Here is a 19,788-nt window from a genome sequence, read left to right as displayed (position 1 = left end):
GCCTCCAGGGCCGCCATTTTAGCTCTCTGGGTTCCTTCTTCCACACTTATGGCCAGCCTCTGGTGGGGGTTTCTGGGCAAGGTTTGTTGAGAGGGGGGTTGTTTGTTTTGTTTTTTGCTTTGGCTTTTGCCTCCCTCTGAGGCTGAGAGAGTGTGACTTGGCCAAGGTCACTAAGAAGGGACAGTTAAGACATAACTTACACTCCTGTACATCCATCCGTATCTCTGCTGTCTGGCTGTTCATGGTTATGCGTAGCAATGGCACACTTGACTTGTTTAACCACTTAGTATGTATCCTGATAGAAGACACACGCCAGGAGGAGCCATGTCTCAGAAAATTGATTTGCAAGTGACACAAGAAAACACCGCAGATGAGAATGGAAACATCAAGGTTTCTGCCAGGATTAAAAGGCATGGTGAAAACCAGCAGCGTTCAAGAGATGAGCCACGAGTGGTACATGAACCAAGAACCTGACATGTAGACGGAGACGCGGAAACCCCAGGGCCATTAGTGGTGCGGTTGCGTCTGGTAAATACAGCAAATAATAATAATTAATAATATGTGCATGAAGAAATGTGTGCCAAGTACTCTTCCTTTTTCTGTTTATGTCTTCTAGTGGCTAATGGTGTAGCACTGTGGAGCACTCAAAAGATGGAGAGCATTCGTCTGTCATTCCAGCAGCCCCCCACAGCTGTACCCAGTTCCTCCATGGAGAAGACTGCCAGGACCTGGCCATGCGAGGGGAAAAGGAGCAGAGACAGTGAGCATGGAGGCCAACCCAAGAAAAAAATGAGACTTCATGCCGGCAGACTGGGAGTTTCTGTGGCTCCTGGAGACACAAAAGAGTTCGAGGGGGATGGAAAAGAGGAGGAGAAAGTGGAGCGGAGAAGTAATGGAACAGTCCTTTGGAGGGGCTGAGAAATAAATACTGCTTCCCTGATAATACTGTACTTCTCTGATTTCTCGCCACCTCAGTTACAGCCAGGCCTCGCCCGGTGCAAAAATGAGGAGCCTTCTAATATGTCTCCAAGTACATTTTACCTCATAGACACGGCCTCTGAGGCCTTTGGGGCCCCCGCCATTGTCCACCCAGCAAGGCAGCAGCAGGGGAGTTGCTGTTTGTGTACCATCCTTAGGCTGCATCCACACCGGAGAAATAACCCGGTTTGGCACCACGTTAACTATCCTGGCTCAAGACTATGTTGTGGGCCCACAACAAACTCCAACTCCCAGAATCCCATAGCCTTGAGCCAGACAACAAGTTAAAGCAGTGCCAAACCGGGTTATTTTTCCAGTGTGGATGCAGCCAAGGGATGCCTCAGGAAGCAGGCAGGACCAGGCCTCTAGGGGGCGCTGCCCGACCAGCCCCTGGTGGCGCAACATGGCGGCAGCAAGCTCCTCTCAGCTCCAAGCCAGGGCTTCCGCCATTGCCCAGAAACTCCAAGGTCTCCAGCTCCATCCAGATATACCAGAAGGTGAGGGCTGCGGTGGTCAGGCCTCGGATGAAGGGCCCCCCATTTGGGATCCCAAATGGGAATGAAGACGAGGAGCTTTGATTGAGATTTCCTGCATGGCAGGGGGTTGGACTGGATGGCCCTCGCGGTCTCTTCCAACTCTACAATTCTGTGATAAATTCATGCTTCTTAGTTGGACTCAAAATGGAGGATGTTGTGGAATTCCTCCTGGATGGAAGATTTAAACGTAGGGCTTGTCCTGAAAAAGGAGGACCTCTGGTTGCCCAGACACTCATCATAAAAGTAAACTCATGCTTCTTAGCCTTGCTCAGAATGGAGGGTATTTTGGACAGGAGGCTGGAATGGAGGACATCCTGAAAAGGGGGGAACATCAGTAAGACATTTTTGTATAGCTTTTTGTGGGTTTTTCGGGCTATGTGGCCATGTTCTAGAAGAGTTTGCATCATTCTCTGAAGATGACAGCCACAGATGCTGGCGAAACTCCAAAAACAAACTTCTGTATATACAGTACTTTCAGTGGGTCTTGTATGAACATGGCAAGTCAGGATTTACACTGTGGAGTTCAGTGGAGCTTACTCCCAGGGAAACTGTTACAGAATTGCAGCATTAGTTTTCTGTATTTGTGACTTCTTAATAAATCTTCCTCTGAGGCTGAGAGAGGGTGACTTGGCCAAGGTCACCCATTGGGTTTTTCCATGGCTGAGCTCTGAGTTTTTCAGAGGGGGGTTGCCATTGCTTTCCTCTGAGGCAGAGAGAGTGTGACTTGCTGAAGGCCATAAGCTAATCAGGAGCTGGCTGGGGGAATCTGAACATTCCATGTGGCAGTTGGGTTAGTCGGTTGGTATTTGACAGTTGAGGGAACAGTTAAGTCCAAGAGAGGACTGTGTTCCAGGAGTTCCTGAGGGAATAGTCAGTTAGGGTTTGGTCTGAAACCAGGAAGGTTCTCTTAGGTCCGGAGAGGGACCTTAATATGTTTGGAGTCTGAAATAGAGAGACTCAGAATAAACAAAACTCTTAAGGAGAGGGTTCGGTTCCTTGATATTCTGCAGGATTTAAGAGCCTGAGTGGCTGAGTTAGTAACAGGATTACGATTACACGAGTACGAATGTAACTAAGTAATAAAGGCTCTATCCAGATGGGCCTTTTAGCACGTCCTGGCAACGTACTAGGGTTGCCTTGGGGCGTTGCTTATATATGCCCCGCAACCCTAGTACGTCGCCAGGATGTCAAAATGGTGGTGCCCTGTCTACATGGGCACCGCCATTTTGATGTGACGGCACGGCATGGCCGTTACATCCTGGCACCGCTGCAGGGCGCTTGTGGCACCCTTTCAGCGGCACTGGAGGGTGCTCCAAAACAGCTCCTTTCGCTGCTTGTATTGCTGGCGCAGCCTTTACACGGCTGCGTCAATGATACAAAAGAGAAAAGGGCCGAGCGGCCCCTTTCTCTCTTTCCCTACCGCTGTCGGGGTGTCCTTGGGGCATGAAGCCCCAAGGACACCCCTTTCCAGGACATGGGGAAGCGGCGTTTTGCCGCTTCCCCAAGGCCTGGAAAAGCAGTGGATCAAGGCCTCCGGGGCTGCCGCTGTGGTAGCTCAGGCCCCGATCCTTTGGGGAAAGGGGCAGGTGCAGGCCGCCCCAAAGGAGCAGTCTGTATCCCGCCAAAGAAAGTCTATTATAACAACTTCATATCTATTATACATTTTACAGTTCTATTTTATAATAAACTAATTATTGTTTGAAAAACTGCTTGAGTTTTTGGCCTGAGTTTCAAAACACAAAAACACGCTACTGTACATTAAAGACAGGAATAGGTCGTCACATAAAGTGGTGGCAGCGGTCAAAATTCCCAAGTGCCTGCCATCATAGGAGTGGATTGTGGTGTGAAGTGCATCACAGTCACCCACTGGGTTTCCATGGCTAAGTGGGAATTCTAATAACCTTGGTCTCCAGATGGATTTTTTTTCCTTTGCCTTCTTCTGAGGCTGAGAGAGTGTGACTTGCCCAAGGTCACTCATTGGGTTTTTTTATGGCTGACTTCAGAGGTTTTTTTGGGGGGGGGAGTTGTCATTGCCATTCTCTGAAACGGGGTGCCTTTGCCTTCCTCTGAGGCTGAGATAGTGTCACTTGAACAAGATCACCCTGCAGTCTTTCATAGCTGAGTGGGGATTCAAATCCTGGTCTCCAGAGTTGTAGTCCAATGCTTAAACCACTACAACACAGTATTGCTTTAATTCTCTTAATTATTGTTGTTGTTAACTACCTTCCAGTCAACCTCTACTCATGGAGGCCCAATGGATGAGATACTTCCAAGCCCTACTTTCCTCCACTGCTCTGCTCAGGTCCTGCAGGCTCAGACCCATGGCCTGTCTGATTTGAGTCCATCCATCTGGTATGTGGCCTTCCTCTCTTTCTCTAGTAGTATAGAGAGATTGATGTCAAAAGCTTGGGATGTGCTGATCATTCTTGAGAACTTTATTTCAGAACGACAATATATCAAAATAACCACCTAATGTCCAGAAACCATCCAAAAGAGGATAAAATAGCCTCAGATGCCAATTTCAGAGTAAAGAAGATTCACTAAAATTCACCAGACCCACAATCCTAGGTGGGAGAGATGCAAAAAGACACTAAAATAAGCACAGGAACCAACTGCTATCATCTGATCCGAGGGGAAACATTTGGATTCCAGGAAAATAGCCCACTTTCCAAATACCATTGCTCAACAAATTCACCAGTGGCACAACATTAGATGGGAGTGATGCCAAAAGCCACAAAAATCCCTCAGGAATTGTTGCATCCTTTTCAGTCAAGCATCTGTGTACCCAGAAAAAGCCCAGAATTCCCATTTTCCAAATAGTCATCCTCACCAAGGCTGCATTTGCACTGCAGAAATAATCCCATTTGACACCACTTTAACTGCCATGGCTCAATGCTAGGGAATTCTAGAAATTGTAGCTTGTTGTGGCACCAGAGATCATTGACAGAGAAGTCTAAATGTTTCACAAAACTACAAATCCCAAAGTTCCACAGCATTGAGCCATGACAGTTAAAAGTGATGTCAAATTGGATTATTTCTGCAGTGTGGATGCAGCCCAAATTCACCCTTCCTGCAGTAATACATGGCAGTGATGAAACAAGCCACAAATACGGATCCAAAACACACTGCAGGAATAATCCAGTTTGAGAGCACTTCAACTGCCCTGGCTCAATGCTAGGAAATCCTAGGAATTGTAGTTTATTGTGGCACTAGAAGTTTCTGACAGAGAAGTCTAAATGCCTCACAAAACTACAGTTCCCAGAATTCCCTAGCACTGAGCCAGAGCAATTAAAGCCGTCTCAAATTGGATTATTTCTGCAGTGTATTTTGGACCACGGTTTTAATTGCTTTTACATTGTTCTTGCAATTAAAAAAAAAATATCTTGTGAATCGCCTTGGATCCTTTTCTGGGATAAAAGTGGTATAAAAATGAAATAAATAATTAATGAATAAATAAATAAACATTCCACAGGAATGACTGCCTTGTACCCATTCCAGGCAAAACATCTATATTCTGGAAAACAATTTAGAATGAACTTTTTCTTTTGCAGAATGTTCCATCACTCCCATATCATTTTGCATGAACAGTCAGATGTTTTCAGCAATATGGATGTTTTCCACAAAACAAGGAATAAAAGGTGGTTCCTGGAGAATTTTCTCAGTATGGTATATTACTAGCTTGTCTTGCCTTGTTTTGTCATCTGCTGTTTGTATTATCTTGCTTATTATTATGTTTTATTGTTTTGGATTGTTAGCTGCCCTGAAACTTTCTGAGAAAACTGTATATACATTTGTTTAAAGTATTTCTTGATTTTGAACCCATCATCAATAAGCTCTGTCATAAACAAAACCAAACATTAAAGTTTCTTTGCTCATTGGGTATTAATTAAATTGTTGAATGCTTATCAATGTTACCATTCAGGAATAAACAGTGCTATGGAGTCAGAAACATATTATTGAACCACTGGAGTGTGTAGAGGAAAGTTCAGTTTAAATCAACAGAACTGTTTGTCTCAAAACCAAAATAGTCTGAAAAGGATGGGAGACAATGGTAAAGGAAATAACAGTAGTCAGACAGCGCTTTTGTATGTTTATTAGCTTTTCCTGAGAACTTGACATCTTGCATGAGTCAGATGGTTATTCACATGGATCTATTAATATTGTTTTATTATGTTTCCATTATCATTTGTTATTAGTGACTCACATATTCCACTTCCCTGAGTTAGAGTGTCATATGTCTGTTTTATGAAGGTGGTGGTCATTAAAATGCAGCTATGCAGAAATGGACACATAACTCAATACAAAAGAAGTCAGAGAATGTGTGTTACTTTGCAGTTGCTTTCGATTGTTAGTGCTAATGAACTGTGTGTAGGAACATATTTAAACTTTGCATTTCTCAATACACCCTCCTCTTTCTTGACCAGGGTGGGATGGGAGAATTACAGCTGCTGTAGGATTATAAAGGTGAACAGAGGTGGTTACAAACACTAGGTGAGTTGTAAAATTACACCAGCATAAAAATTCAGTGTCATGACATGGAATTGAGTTGGAATTCAATGTTATAAGAGGTAGTTATGTTTTAATTTAGTGATACAATCTTGCTAAATTCTTGTGAAGGAGGTGCTGGGCAGACTTGGTTTGAAGGCTCCTTCTGCACTGCAGAAATAATGCAGTTTGAAAACTGCTTTAACTGCCATGGCTCATGGGATTTGGGGATTTGTAGTTTGTTGTAGCACCATAATTCTCTGACAGAGAAGGCTAAATGTCTCACAAAACTACAGTTCCCAGAATTTCATAGCATTGAGCCATGGTGGTTAAAATCGTGTCAACCTGGATTATTTCTGCAGTGTAGACAGCACTGAAGACAGGTAACCATGACTCAGGGAGGCTGTGAAGTGGGGCTGCATGTGAAAATATTGATTAAATGATTGTAACAGAAGAGAGGGTGGTCATTTGAAAGAAGCCAAATGGAGAGAATATGACATAAATTGCATCCACACTGCAGAAATACCCAGTTTGACACTACTTTCACTGCCATGACTCAGTACTATGGAATTGTGAAAATTGTAGTTTCTGGCACCAGTTCTCACAATTCCATAGTAATCAGTCATGGCAGTTGAAGTGGTGTCAAACCAGATTATTTCTGCAATGCCGATGCAGCTATAGAGATGTGGTGTGAATTCCGTTGGATTTGACAGGGACAGAGTTTGGATTGTAGAGAGAAAGGATAGCTAGTCAGAAGGGACAACTAACCCTGGTATGAGGAAACAAAATAATAGAGCAACCAAAAGGTAACATCTTAGGTTTTCCCCAATAAACCTATATTAATTGAGTTTTTTTAAAAAACTCTCTTTGGCTGTCTCTATCAAACCCAGGTTTTCCAGGACATGCCCTACATTTCAGCCTTCTGTCCAGGAGGAATTCCCTTCTCTTTGGAGCTGGATTAAGAACCATTAATTTACATTTCTGTGGGTGTTTTGAGCGTTGGTTATGTCCTCCATTTAAGTTTTCTGTCCAGGAGGAATTGCAAAATGTCCTCCATTTTGAGCATGACTAAGAAGCATTAATTTGTTTTTATATGAGTGTTTTGAACTTTTTATTCTGTAATGTCTTACATTTTACAGTGCCTTGTCCTCCTTTGTTGTTAGGACATCTGGTCACCCTGATCAAGGCTGATGAGTCAGGCCATGCATACCCACCACAGCAATACAGCCTCAGGTCCACATTTAAAGGGTCATCCTTAGTACCCAACCCAGGAAGGGATTAAGGGGAAACAAGAGCAGCAGGGGAGTGGCAGGATCCCAAATGTTAGACCTGTGGGGTCAGCCTTGGGAAAGGGATAATCTACAGTTCTATTTCTAGTAAATATTAAGGCAGTGGTTTAAACATTAACATCAACATACCAGATATACGAAATATTGTTCTGGCACACTTTCTCGTTATTGTGTTGCATAACGTTTTTGTTTCACAGCTACAAAGGAGAGATAGATTCTGTTCTTGCCAACAACCTAGTACAATGTGAGTTAGACAATGCAACAGTTAAATTGATTGGTAAATGGTTGATCAGCTGAAATCAAAGGGTACTCAACAGTGGCTCCTCTTCATCCTGGAAAGAAGTGACCAGTGGGATATCACAGGGTTCTGTCCTCGGCCCAGTGCTATTCAACATCTTTACCAACGACTTGAATTGAAAGGAAAGGGGGCATGCTTATCAGATTTGCAGATGACACCAAATTAGGAGTAGCTAATCCTCCAGAGGATTACTGCACTTAGGCACTGCACTTAGGCCTTTGTTCTTGTGGTGTGACCTATGGGTGCATGACTTTTTTAAAAAAATTGACAGAAGATTCAGTTCTTTGATTTTGCAACTGCCATATATGCTCGTCAATACATTGAAAAATTTAAGCCCAAAAATGGGCTCCAAAGTCCTAGGTAGACGTATATACAGGTCAAAATGGCAATACTTCCTGTGAGCCTTAGGAAAGCTGTGGAGAAGGGAGAGAGGAGAGAAATCAAAAGTCTGTGTCCTCCTTTTTGCAAGCCATCACCCTTGGGGAAAATTGTGGGGAAAGGAGGGAAATCGGAGATTTGTGTCCACACTTTGCATGCCCAGACTGTGACCCTTGGGAGAGGTCCAGAGAGGGAGAAGGAGGGAGTGAAGTGGTTCCCCCCCCTCCGTTTAGATCCTTTTTTACATGCCCCCTTGACTTATCCATGGGTCATATCAAAATCCATGATTTTGCTGCCAAAACCTGCCTTTGACTTATACATGAAGTCAACTTATACACGAGTATATATGGTACTTGCAATTATTCAGGTGCCAAGCTGGGCGATTGGGCCAACAGCAGCAAAAAATATAGTTCCCAAGCTGGGCTGGTGCGTATATCACCAATGACGCACAGATGATTAACATGCATTTTAAAGCGATGCAAACTAGTGGTGATGACAATCGTTCCAAAAAAGAAGTGATTACAAGGGGATAATGAAAATATCCACTTTCAGAGTGGGAACAGCGGACCTTTTGGAATCGATTCACCAACATGGAGCGAAGATGAATTCCAAACAGATTTAAATGTAAGTGGGAATGGGGTCTTAGTGCTTTTTCTCCTGCATCCCACAAGTAGAAGGGCTATCCTGTGCCTCTGGTTATTCTATTATATAATATATCTGATAGAATCATAGAACCCCAGAAACAGAGTTGGAAGGGCCCATGAGGGCCATTTAAGTGCCATCCAGTCCAAGCCTTGCCATGCAGTAATACACACCTGTAGCACTCTTAAAAGATGACCATCCAAACTGTTAAAGGCATTCAGCAACAGTTAATGTAACTGTTGAAGCATTCTTACTATGAAGATAGTCTTTCTGATGTTTATGTGGAATCTCCATTGTTGTAATTTGAATCCATAGGTTCATGTTCTAGTATCTGGAGCAGCAGAAAACAAGCCCTCTCCATCTTTTACATGGCATCCCTTCAGATATTTTAAGTTGGATATCATGTCAACCTTGGTCTTCTTTTTTCTTCTCTTCTGCAAGCTATAAAATATCCATCTCCCCAAATCTTCTCAGCTAAGGGCTATTTCAGAAATATTTTTAATAACCCTTGTAATCTTAGTAGAGTTCACCAGTGTTTTAACTCACAATTGGAACTGTAGTGAAATCTAAAAACTGTAATCTGATCTTTCGGGGTCCATAAAGACTAAACCACACTGGTGTAAGAAATTAATCATCTTTCTTAACCTACCTCACTTCTGAGAAAGTACTAAATTAGGACAAAATTGAACAACTGGGTCTCATTGGAAGAATTAGCACATATCCATTTCCTCCTACATTTTGCAGTTCCTTTTCCTCCTTTGCGGTGAGGACATCTGTGGACCCTGGATGTGACCAAGAGAGAGATATGTGTTATACTAGGGTGAAGAAGCGGATGTAGAAAACTAAAGTCCAAAACACACTGCAGAAATAATCCAGTTTCAGATCACTTTAATTGCTCTGACTCAATGCTAGGGAATTCTGGGAACTTTAGTTTTGTGTGACATTTAGCTTTCTCAGAGGACTTTGGTGCCACAATAAACTACAGTTCACTGGATTTCCCAGCACAGAGAGCAGTCTCAGACTAGATTATTTCTGCAGTGTGTTTTGGACCAAGGTAAAGTAGAGTTGACAGAGCAGATCTTTGAGGGAAAGGGAATAGGAAAAATGTAGCTGGAGAGAAATTTAGATGTTTAGGGGAAGAAAAGAGGGATTGCTGAGATGACAGTGGAAAGATACCTCCTCCCATGGTTTTACATATGGGGCATGGGTGTGTGTGTGTAGGTATGTAGCCCAAACCAAAGCCTTTAGTCCTTGTTTATGCTAAATTACATTATTTTCTTTATTCAACAAATTAGGCTTCCTGCATACTGCTTTCACTGTGATTTGTTAATTCAATTATTCCTTTGACAATCTTTCATTGTTAAACTTGTTTCTGAAAATAATTCAGCTATGGAACCCAATCTTTGGCTCATCCAGGTGTCAAGCGGCGATGCTCTGTTTCATTTATATGCTATCAGATTTCAGTGTAGATATAGTCTTCTTCCCCTGGCTCCTCGAAAGCATTTTAAAAAAGCACCATCAGTCAAGTGGAAATTCAATTTCCATCATTTTAGATACCTGAAGTTACTATGTTTTTATAACAGCTAGGCATTTGAAAAGCATTAAAAATGAAAGAGTAAAAAATGTTTCTGGGGAGAAATCCGAAGAAAGTTGACCAGACTTCATATTCTTAGCTTATTAATGATGAAGAGACAACCTATGTAACAAACAAACAAACAAACAAAAATTGTGGCAATCAGCAACTATGCATCAGATTGCATCTACACTTCAGAATTAATGCAGCTGGACACTGCTTTAATCGCCATGGCTCAATGCTATGGAATTCTGGGATTTGTAGTTTTGTGAGATACTTGGTAGAGAGCTCTGATGCCATAACAAACTACAAACTCCAGGATTCCATAGCATTGAGCCATGACAGTTAAAGCAGTTCCAAACTACATTAATTCTGTAGTGTACATGTAGCTCTAGAAGGGAAGTAGGTGCTGTATGTCTATTTGTATAAACACATATCTTATGCTGTGTTCTAGTCAAAACCTAGGGAAAAACTGAGTTAAAGAGAAACTTGCATACTGTATTCTCCAATAAATTACCTGTTCCTTCTTAAGAGGTCCACCTTGTGCTGAAAGTGTGTCTCTACAACTGTGCTAAAATTATGGTATGGCTCCGCTTATCTGGTTTATAAATATAAAATAACATTTAATATAGATAAGATACATACATACATAACATGGAAATATATAGAAAAAATAATACCCTTATCACGACCAATAAATAATATTTACATTTCCCTAAAACTGATCGTTCCGTAATGTGCTAGACATCCATTTCTGTCTCTTTTTTAAAACGATCCCCTTTCCTTGGTAAAGGAAGTTTTTCTTCCAATGGGAAGCTACCATTGATTTAGCAGCTCTCAAAAATCTAGCACTCATTGATAGTGCTCACATCACTCTCTTTTTAAAATTAAAATAAAATCCTCAGAGGATCATCAGGATGTTTGTAACCAGTAATTTGTTCAATAGAAATAATATGGATGAGCAATAAATCTTTATCTTTGAACACTTCCAAAAGATGTGAATATAATCCATTTCTGATAGCTTAAATTTCTCATTTGACAGTGATGCATATCTTAATGCACAAAAGGGAGAAATTAGAAGTTCCCACTTATTTGAAATAAATAAAATGTAATAGGGTCTACCCCCCCCCCCCCCGCCTTTTGCTTTCACAGAGAAAGCACTTGTCTAGTAGAGAGGTATACTTATATACTTTATTTATGCTATGACATCTTTTGCTCAGTTAGGGGGCTAAGCAGACCACCCCTTTGGGGCAGCCTGCTGCCGCCCCTTTCAACACCAGATTGGGGCCATGGCAACTACATGCCACAGCCCCGATCCTACCTTTCCCTGATGCTAAAAGGAATGTCAAAATGCCACTCTTTTTTGCGCCAGGGAAAATGTGTCTTTGCCGCCACGGTGACACTTTCTGGTGCTCCTTTAGCACTGCGTCATCTGGACACAGCACCAAAGGAGCACCATGATGCCACCCACCATACAGTAAGGTACACAGCATGACAGCAGCATCAGGGCATGCATCATGCAGACATCACACCCCCGCTCTGCTCCGAGGCAAGCATATAATGTCAGTCTGTACAGCCTGTTAGTCTCAAAGGTGCTACAACATCCCTTTGCATTCTTATACTTTACTAATTATAGATGGGTGTGGGGAGAAGTTGAACCTCCCCTTGCCACCAGTGTTGCCAATTTCGCGACTTTCACACGAAAACGGTGACTTTTCAGAGCTTTTCGTGTGATTTCCGTGCCCTCCTCTATTTCAGTGCATTTTCGCGACTTTCAGCTCCAGCCTGAAAGCTGCCTGCAGCATGCAACCAACCCTTTGGATTGTAACAGTTTCAGCCAATCAGAAAGAGGGCTGAAGAAAAAACACACTAGTCTCTCTCTCTCTCCAACGACTCCCTTTGAGAGCCAGAAGTTCAGAACGGAGCAAAGAGCAAACCAACCAACTCTGGAATCACACTAACAGTTTTTTCAGCCAATCAGAGAGAGAGGAGGACAGTGATTGATTGCCCCCCCCCCCCCCTCAGGCATTCAGGCTCCGCTCCAGGCAAAGCGGCTGCTGGAGAGAGAGAGAGGCAGGCATTGGGAAGCAACCAACCCAGGCACAAAGTGTTGCCCAGGAGGAGTGAGGGATTTGGCTGGCTTAATCCCAATTGCCTTGAATTTCCAAGTAAGCCATAAGTACTTTTAAGGCACACAATCACAAAGGCAATAGTTGATAATGGTATCATGGGTTGATGTTGGGACTACTGTGTGTGCCTGCTGAGAGTGACATTTGAATTTCTGAATTCCTGAGCTTGGGCAGAGTGCCCCAAGCCTACCTCTCAGGGTTGTTGTTGTACTGTGAGGAGGACCATTTGGGTCGATGGGAGGAAAATCTAGTAGGGAAAAAGTAGAAGAATGGAGGAGAAAAAGAGGTGGAAAGGTGCTTCTGAGCATGGGCAGAGCACCTGGGTAGAATAATCAGGGATGTGTTTATCTCCATCTTCCCTCCCTTCCATGGGCTGCCCTACTAGTTAGTTGTGTGATGTGAATGTGATGTCCCTGAGACTGTGTGTGTGTGTTAGTGATTAAATATGCCTCTGAGCATGGGCAGAGCACCTGGTAAGTTGGCATCCCTGCTCTGTCTTCCAAGAAGTTTGTTTTGTGGCTCTCTTTTTCGTTCTCTTTTCCATTGCCATCCATACTGCAGAAATAATCCAGTTTGGCACTGCTTCTAACTGCAAGGCTCCCTGCGATGATGGGATTCTGGGCACAACAAACCACCAAGCCCAGAATTTCATGCATGGAGCCCTGGCTGCCGGTAAAAGCAGTGTCTCATGTCACAACAAACTACAATTCCCAGGATTCCCTGGTTGAACAAGGGAATTGCCTGCACACTTCCATATCACAGCCCCAGAGAATGAGTCTACAGGATTCAGTGTTGCCAATTTAAGTCCAGTTCTTAAGCTGCATTTGGATTTGATAATGATAATAATGATAATAATAATAATGGTGATGATGATAGAGAGATCTTGTAGCACCTTTGAGACTCACTGAAAGAAAAGTTGGCAGCATGAGCTTTCCTAGACTTAAGCGTATTTCCTCAGATGCATGGGAATTGTAGTTCATTGTGGCACCAGAGCTCTTTCTCACAAAACTACAATTCCCAGGGTTCTCTAGCACTGAGCCAGGGCAGTTAAAGCAGTCTTAAACTGGTTTATTTCTTCTGTGTGTCTTGGACCCAACTCAGGCTGCATCTTCACTCCAGACTCCAGAGACAATCCAGTTTCATACTGTTTTTACTGCCATGGCCCAGTGCTATGAAATCCTGGGAATTGTAGTTTGTTGTCACACCAGAGTTTGCTGAGAGAGAAGGTTAAATGTCTCAGAAAACTAGAATTCCCAGGATTCCCTAGCACTGAGCCATGGCAATTAAAAGGGTGTCAAACTGGATTTATTTCTGCAGTGCGGTTGCATCCGAACACTTTTCTATTTGGCACAAAGCTTCCTGAACCCCCTTCATGTCAAAATAAATATCTTAAAAGGACTGAAAGATTCTTTGTTTGGTTCAATGGTGATTTTGAGAGTTGAAATAAGTTACAATTATTTTTATTCAATTATATTTACGTTTATTTGCAAAACATCCGCCATTTTAACATTATGGGAATTTTCTGGGAATTGTGACTGAAAATTCAGTGTGATGTGAGGGGATTCAGCGGGTTTTGGACAAGCATTTCCGGGAATTATCTCCGAGGCATGTTGGCAACACTGCTTGCCACCTGTGCCTTATCAGGTTTGTGATCCTCTTTGCCTAGAAACCCTACTTGGAACATGGCCTAGGTTGGGAGGAGCTAGGTGTAGTTACTACAGTAGAGTGTCTCTCATTCAGGCACAATTTGTCAAAAATCCTTCATCATGAGATAAGCTACTATTTTTAAAGGGTAAGGTAAGTTTTATAAAGTTCTCCTAGCTGGATTTTTTTTCATTCCCTCTTTTGAGATGCTGTACTTGGTTCCTATCCATGTTTCTTTCCCATTCTCTTGACAGCAAAAATTAATATTTGAGTTGTTTTTGGACCCAAAGAGGCACACAGTTGTATTTCTTTAACACTTCTCCTTCATTGTTTGCACTTGCTGATGAGTTTCCAGCTAAGTAGCCAGCACTGTATTTGGATGTAATGTTGGATTTCAGTCCCATGTCAGAAAGCTGAAATGATGCAGACCTTTAACATTATACCACACTTGAAACTGTGAAAACATGTGGGCAAGAGTAGGAGGAAAGTGGATGGGCTGTATTTTAGAGAAAATGGAGGGGGACAGGTGGAGAACAGGGGAAGGGGTAGATGGAGTTGGTATTTAGCAGGTGGGGCCTATTTAGGGAGGATTGAGGACAAGGATTATGGAGTAGCTACAAAGATGAGTAACATCCAAGGTAGGGTACTCCACAATTGTCATTTCTGGGAGGGTGTTTTAAAAGTCAGCTAGAGCTTTGTATGCAATCCTCTGGTTACAGTGATTAAGAACCAGAGTCTGATGTGTTAAAATCTCTGTACTGTCTTTCATCTTAGACACAGATGCCTGGAATGTAGTGTTCAATTACATGTATACATTGCCACCTTAAATAATGTGTAGACAGTTAGAAGGACTGAAGAAACTGTGTCCCATACTTTCCCCCATTATCACTCTACTCCCATCTGGCTTAACAAGAAGGTTATTGTCAATGTATTTGTCCATCTTGCTTCATATGGTTATCCTACAGTAGTTTATTCCATAGTGGTAGAATTCAAAGATATAGTTGTGTTAGTCTGTAGAATCAGTATGTAGAGAGTTCTTGTAGCACCTTTGAGACTAACTCAAGGAAAGAAGTTGGCAGCATGAACTTTTGTAGACTTAAGTCTGCTTCATCAGATGCATTTGATGGGTCAAGTTTCTTGAAGAGGTTGATGGATTTCCACTCCATCCAGCTAAATTTAGTGCTTTACATAGTGGTAGAATTCAAAGATATAGCCGTATTAGTCTGTAGAATCAGTGTGTAGAGAGATTTGTAGCACTTTTGAGACCAACAAAAAGAAAGAAGGCAGCATGAACCTTTGTAGACTTAAATCTACTTCCTCAGACGTAGATCAGATTTAAATCAATGAAAGCTCATGCTGCCAACTTCTTTCTTTCAGTTGGTCTCAAACGTGCCACAAGATGTCTCTACATACTAGTTTATTCTAGGATATGGAGTTATGACTTAGTTGCTGATTATGGAATAATGTAGAGAACTGTGCTGTGGTAAAGTGATCATGAGAGTTTAATGATTCTACCCTTTTTAATAGTACTAGTATTTATAATGAACACAAGCCTACACAATTATTTGCCATTCAGTGTGTTAAAGCTAGAGAAGTCTTCAGAAAGCAATACTGTACTTTTCTATAACCAGGAGCTAGATATGACTCTTGTTACATAGTTTGGTGTTGCAAGCTGGTTTAACTTAATCAAAAGCTGGCATGGAGAGGGCTGGAGGAGGAGGGACTTTACATCTTTGCCTTCACTGCATCCTGGTCAAAATCAGGCCTCCTGGCACCTGCTATTTCAAATAAAACGAAAACTCCTATATCAATGGGAGCATGTCTGGCACTGAAAATTGCTGGGGGGAGGGCAGTTTTGATTGATGCCACAAATGAAAGCCAAAGGTTACAAGCCCTCCTGCCCATACTATTATTGTCCCAGTCAAGCTTGGAGGGAGCTACATTGGCTGAGGCTTAAGGTGAACACAGCTGCACTATGTCAAACCACAAAATAAAAGCTGTGTCTAGTTTGGCCCTGGGTCTATGTATTCTGACTTATGAATGAGGTATTTATGTGCATTGTCTTGCTGCAGTCCCTGTATCCTGGCAAAGCAGGTGAGTGTAAATAGACTGAAGTATAAAACATGGCTTTGTAAATGCTTTCTGGTTTCTGTTTGTCGGTTAAAGCGAGTGTGAATAAGCAAGACATGCCCCAACGGGTGATTCAAGTCACTTGAATCCTGTAATATATTGTTTTAGGCCATGTTATTGTGAAAGCTTTGTTTGTCAAAAGTGTTTTGTGTCTTTTGAGGTAAGGCATGTGATACAGTCTGGTATGCATCTTATCCTTTTAGTGAAACAGCAAGCCTTCCTTTCTCAGTTTGACTTGCTAACTTGTGCAGGTTCTTGAGCATAGAACAAGGAGGTGTTTAGCTTTATACCCAGCATGAGTCCCAATGAACCCAGTAGAACTTGATTGAAGGTAAACATGCATAAGATTCATTTGTTTAGAAAAAAATAAAAGGTTGCTGTTTGACTAATGGCTATGAACTAGCTGACAGACTGAGTAATTTTACTGTAATGCTAAATATATGCATTGATTTAGTTGTTACTGTTGTATATCTTCAAGTCGTTTCCAATTTATGGTGATCTGAGGTGAATGGGGTTTTCTTTCTTCAGAGGGGGTTTGCCACTGCCATCCTCTGAGGCTGAGAGAGTGTGACCTGCTCAAGGTCACCCAGTGGGTTTCCATGGTTGAGCCTGGTCTCCAGAGTCATACACCAACACTCAAACCACTACATTACACTGGCTCTATATGTATTGATAAGTTTGAATTATTAATTTTGCAGCATCCAATCCTGTGTTTTGCAATTATTTCAAATGTGTTGTATTTTAATATTTGTATGAGATCTATTGTGAGCTATTTTGGAAAATAACACATAAACAGACTAAATTGGCTATGGACAGCCATCCTTTTTAGCAGGTAAAGGAATGATGGGAGAAGAAATTGATTTCATTTAACCCATACAAACCTCTAGATAAGCTTAATGTAATTTAAAAAACAAAAACAAAATGATGTTCTCATCATATTACTGTGCCCAGTCCAGCACTATATGCTTGTACAGATTTGTTACATATATCCAACTCTGCATATCACAAATGGTCAACTGTGATACAGACCAGTTTTTGCCCCTATAGTGGACATTGCCTTTTCACAGCATTGTATTTTCAGGGGAAAATGCTGAAAATGGTTAGTGCTTCCTATCTAATTAACAATTTGTAAGCTGCTCTAAGATCGTTTCTAAAGAGCAGGGTATAAATACAACAAATAAATAAATAAACCACCTCCGGACAGGCAGCCTTGGAGCAACTATGATTGTTGATTAAAGCCTAATATTTAATGACATTTTGCCTCAGCTAATTAGTTGAGTATATTTAACTCAACCTCTCATCCTTGCCCCCCTCTTCTATGTCAGTAGGTTTTCGCATTTTTATTTTTTGTATAGTTCAGCAGCTCTTGTTTTTGTCTCTACAGTTCAGGCAAGCCTTGATGACATGCTACATGGAAAATTGATACTTGCTTGAGAAGAACCTGTATGTATGGCTTTCCACCACTATGGCTCAATACTACCCAGGCATGATGCAGACCTTTTCTTATATGTACCTCCCTCTAGGCACAAGTCATGTGTCTGAAGCACCACATGCCACTGTGTTTCCTCCTGTTCAGATGCCTAACTTCTACAACCGGCCTCTTGCTGTAATAATGGACCACAACAACAGTTACAATGACAACTCAGCACACCAAGTGGAGTATCATCATATCTATGGTGTAAATCCCTACTTCCATTCTTATCCCTTCTGGCACATTCCGCAGATGAGCCCACCTCCTCTATACAACCCCTATGCTAGCTATCATGCAGCATACCAGAGACTTGGCTGGGATGTATGGCCTGAGGGGTTCACACTAAGAGGGGAGCTCCATTGGGGTAGGCTGGAGAGGGTTGTGGGACCTAGAAGAGACTTGCCAGAGTTTGTGAGAGATGATCTCAGGAGGGTTTATGGCACCTATCCAAAGACTGATGTTTCCATCACTTACCACAATGGGGAATTCGTTGTAAAGGGAGATCCTAAAGTAGGAGAACAAGAATACAGGATAGAGAAGAAGATCATCAGAAAGGAACCTACTTCAACTGCTAGTGAAGTTGAGGAAAGCAGCGACGACCGCAACAGGAAGAAAAAAAAGAAATCAAAGAGATAATACAACCAGTTTAAACAATATTGCCTATTAGTATCTTTTATAGCTCTTAAGAGTCAGATCTGCTGCAAACGAGACTATAAGCATGGAGTAGAAAAATAGGAAGGATGTTCTTTAATGCTTTTTATAGTTTTCAAAAACACTTAACAGCTACTGATCATAAGGCTGTTTGGGCTTATAAACACATTAATATGCATAGTTTTTCTTGCACTATAGGAAATGCTGCTTTTTTGAGCAGCACCTGAGCCACTTCAATAATTCTGGCTTAATGGCAGTAATTGGGCCATTACATATTGTCAAGCAAATATATACCTATAAGATCATAATTGGAATTACTAAGACCCATTTTCGATGCAAGTAGCACTTTACAATTTAACACAGTAAATTCTTCCCAGCTCTGCTCAGAAGAGGATCCCTTCAATGCTATGTAGGTGAATGAGAGGTCACCAGCTACTTAACTAACTATAGAATGTAGTATGAAATTAGAAACTGAACTTGAAAGAGCAATACATCATGATGGTATACTAAAAAGCTATCCTCATACCTGTATTTCTCATACAAAATTAAAATGGAATCAGTGTTGTTTTTAGCAGCTGTAAGATTAAATTAGTGTAAATTCCACTTTTGGTATAAAGTCTTCTGCACAACTGGTGGTTCTTTTGTAGTGTATGAGTGAGATCAACAATGTAGGGACTCACAAGAGTTGTGCTTTACCATCAGTCTGCAACTATATTATGTACACAAACTATGGGACATTTTAAATAATAAAAAAGAAGCATATTTCTGTGTGTCTTGCTTCTTGGGTGCAAACATCTTACTTGGAAATAATACAACATGATCCAGAGTGCTAGTTGGAGAAGGGTTCTCTACATGATCTCGGGAAGTAATTAATCTGTCCTGAAGATGTGCAGTGTAGATGCTGAAATTGTTCATTACAAGACAGGCGTTCTTTTTTAAATCATACATCATGTAATTCACCTATTTTCTTGTTTTACTATATCTAACTTCCCCTTTTTTCATATTTCATGTTCCTATGATATGTGTAGTGGTGCTTCATCAATTCTTTTTGTGTTCTAGCATACCTTCTTATTGACCTTCATTCTTACTGAGTTCTGTTATGCCCTTGGCCACATCCCCTTTTGTGGTTGCTCTCTGTTCTACCTTTTTAGCTCTTTGTTTGCATCTGTTTCCTATCTCTTGTTTGATTTTCAATTGCCTCATCACAGTGTGTCCTTAATGACCACGAAGGATCTGCACAAATTCAGTATAGACAATGAGAAAATTGAAATAGTTCCCATAACTTGGATGAATCATTGATCAAAATGGAAACTGCGGTCAAGAAATCAGAAGATGAATAAGACTGGGAAGGGCAGGTATGAAGGAACTAGGAAAGATCCTAAAGTGTAAAGATATATAATTGAATACTAAAGTAAGGATTGTTCAAGCCATTGGATTTCTCATCACTATGTATGGGTGTGAGAGCTGAATAGTGAAGAAAGCTGATTAAATATTTGAGATGTGGTGTTGGAGAAGTGTTCTGTGGATGTTGTGGATGGCTAAAGAGACAATGGGTCCTGGAGCAAATGAGATTGGAATTCCTAG

At 41.6% G+C, this 19,788-nt stretch overlaps 1 protein-coding gene and 1 long non-coding RNA gene across 4 annotated transcripts; both read left to right on the top strand.

The window, feature by feature from the left end:
• The first annotated feature begins 17 nt into the window (after positions 1 to 17).
• LOC149318457 (uncharacterized) lies at positions 18 to 5,283 on the top strand. 3 transcript variants are annotated; one of them, XR_016280038.1, is made up of 4 exons: positions 439 to 528; positions 617 to 2,574; positions 3,745 to 3,866; positions 5,066 to 5,283. It is a non-coding gene; the product is annotated as an uncharacterized LOC149318457 (long non-coding RNA). The 3 variants fall into 3 exon arrangements; XR_016280037.1 differs by lacking the exon at positions 5,066 to 5,283 and having other exon boundaries at positions 3,745 to 4,846; XR_016280036.1 differs by lacking the exons at positions 3,745 to 3,866; positions 5,066 to 5,283 and having other exon boundaries at positions 18 to 528; positions 617 to 943.
• Positions 5,284 to 17,511: 12,228 nt separating this feature from the next.
• Positions 17,512 to 18,953, top strand: CUNH10orf95 (chromosome unknown C10orf95 homolog; the record flags this gene model as incomplete). The annotated part of the gene is made up of 1 exon (XM_089508328.1): positions 17,512 to 18,953. A coding segment is annotated over one exon (678 nt), but the record flags the coding sequence as incomplete, so codon positions are not given.
• Positions 18,954 to 19,788: the final 835 nt, after the last annotated feature.

This window comes from Sceloporus occidentalis, unplaced genomic scaffold (assembly GCF_023333645.1).
Source record: "Sceloporus occidentalis isolate IW3139 unplaced genomic scaffold, rSceOcc1.0.p SCAF_2, whole genome shotgun sequence".
NCBI classification, from domain to species: Eukaryota; Metazoa; Chordata; class Lepidosauria; order Squamata; family Phrynosomatidae; genus Sceloporus; species Sceloporus occidentalis.
The sequence above is the reverse complement of the archived record's forward strand: the minus strand, read 5'-3'. Positions and strand labels throughout refer to the sequence as shown.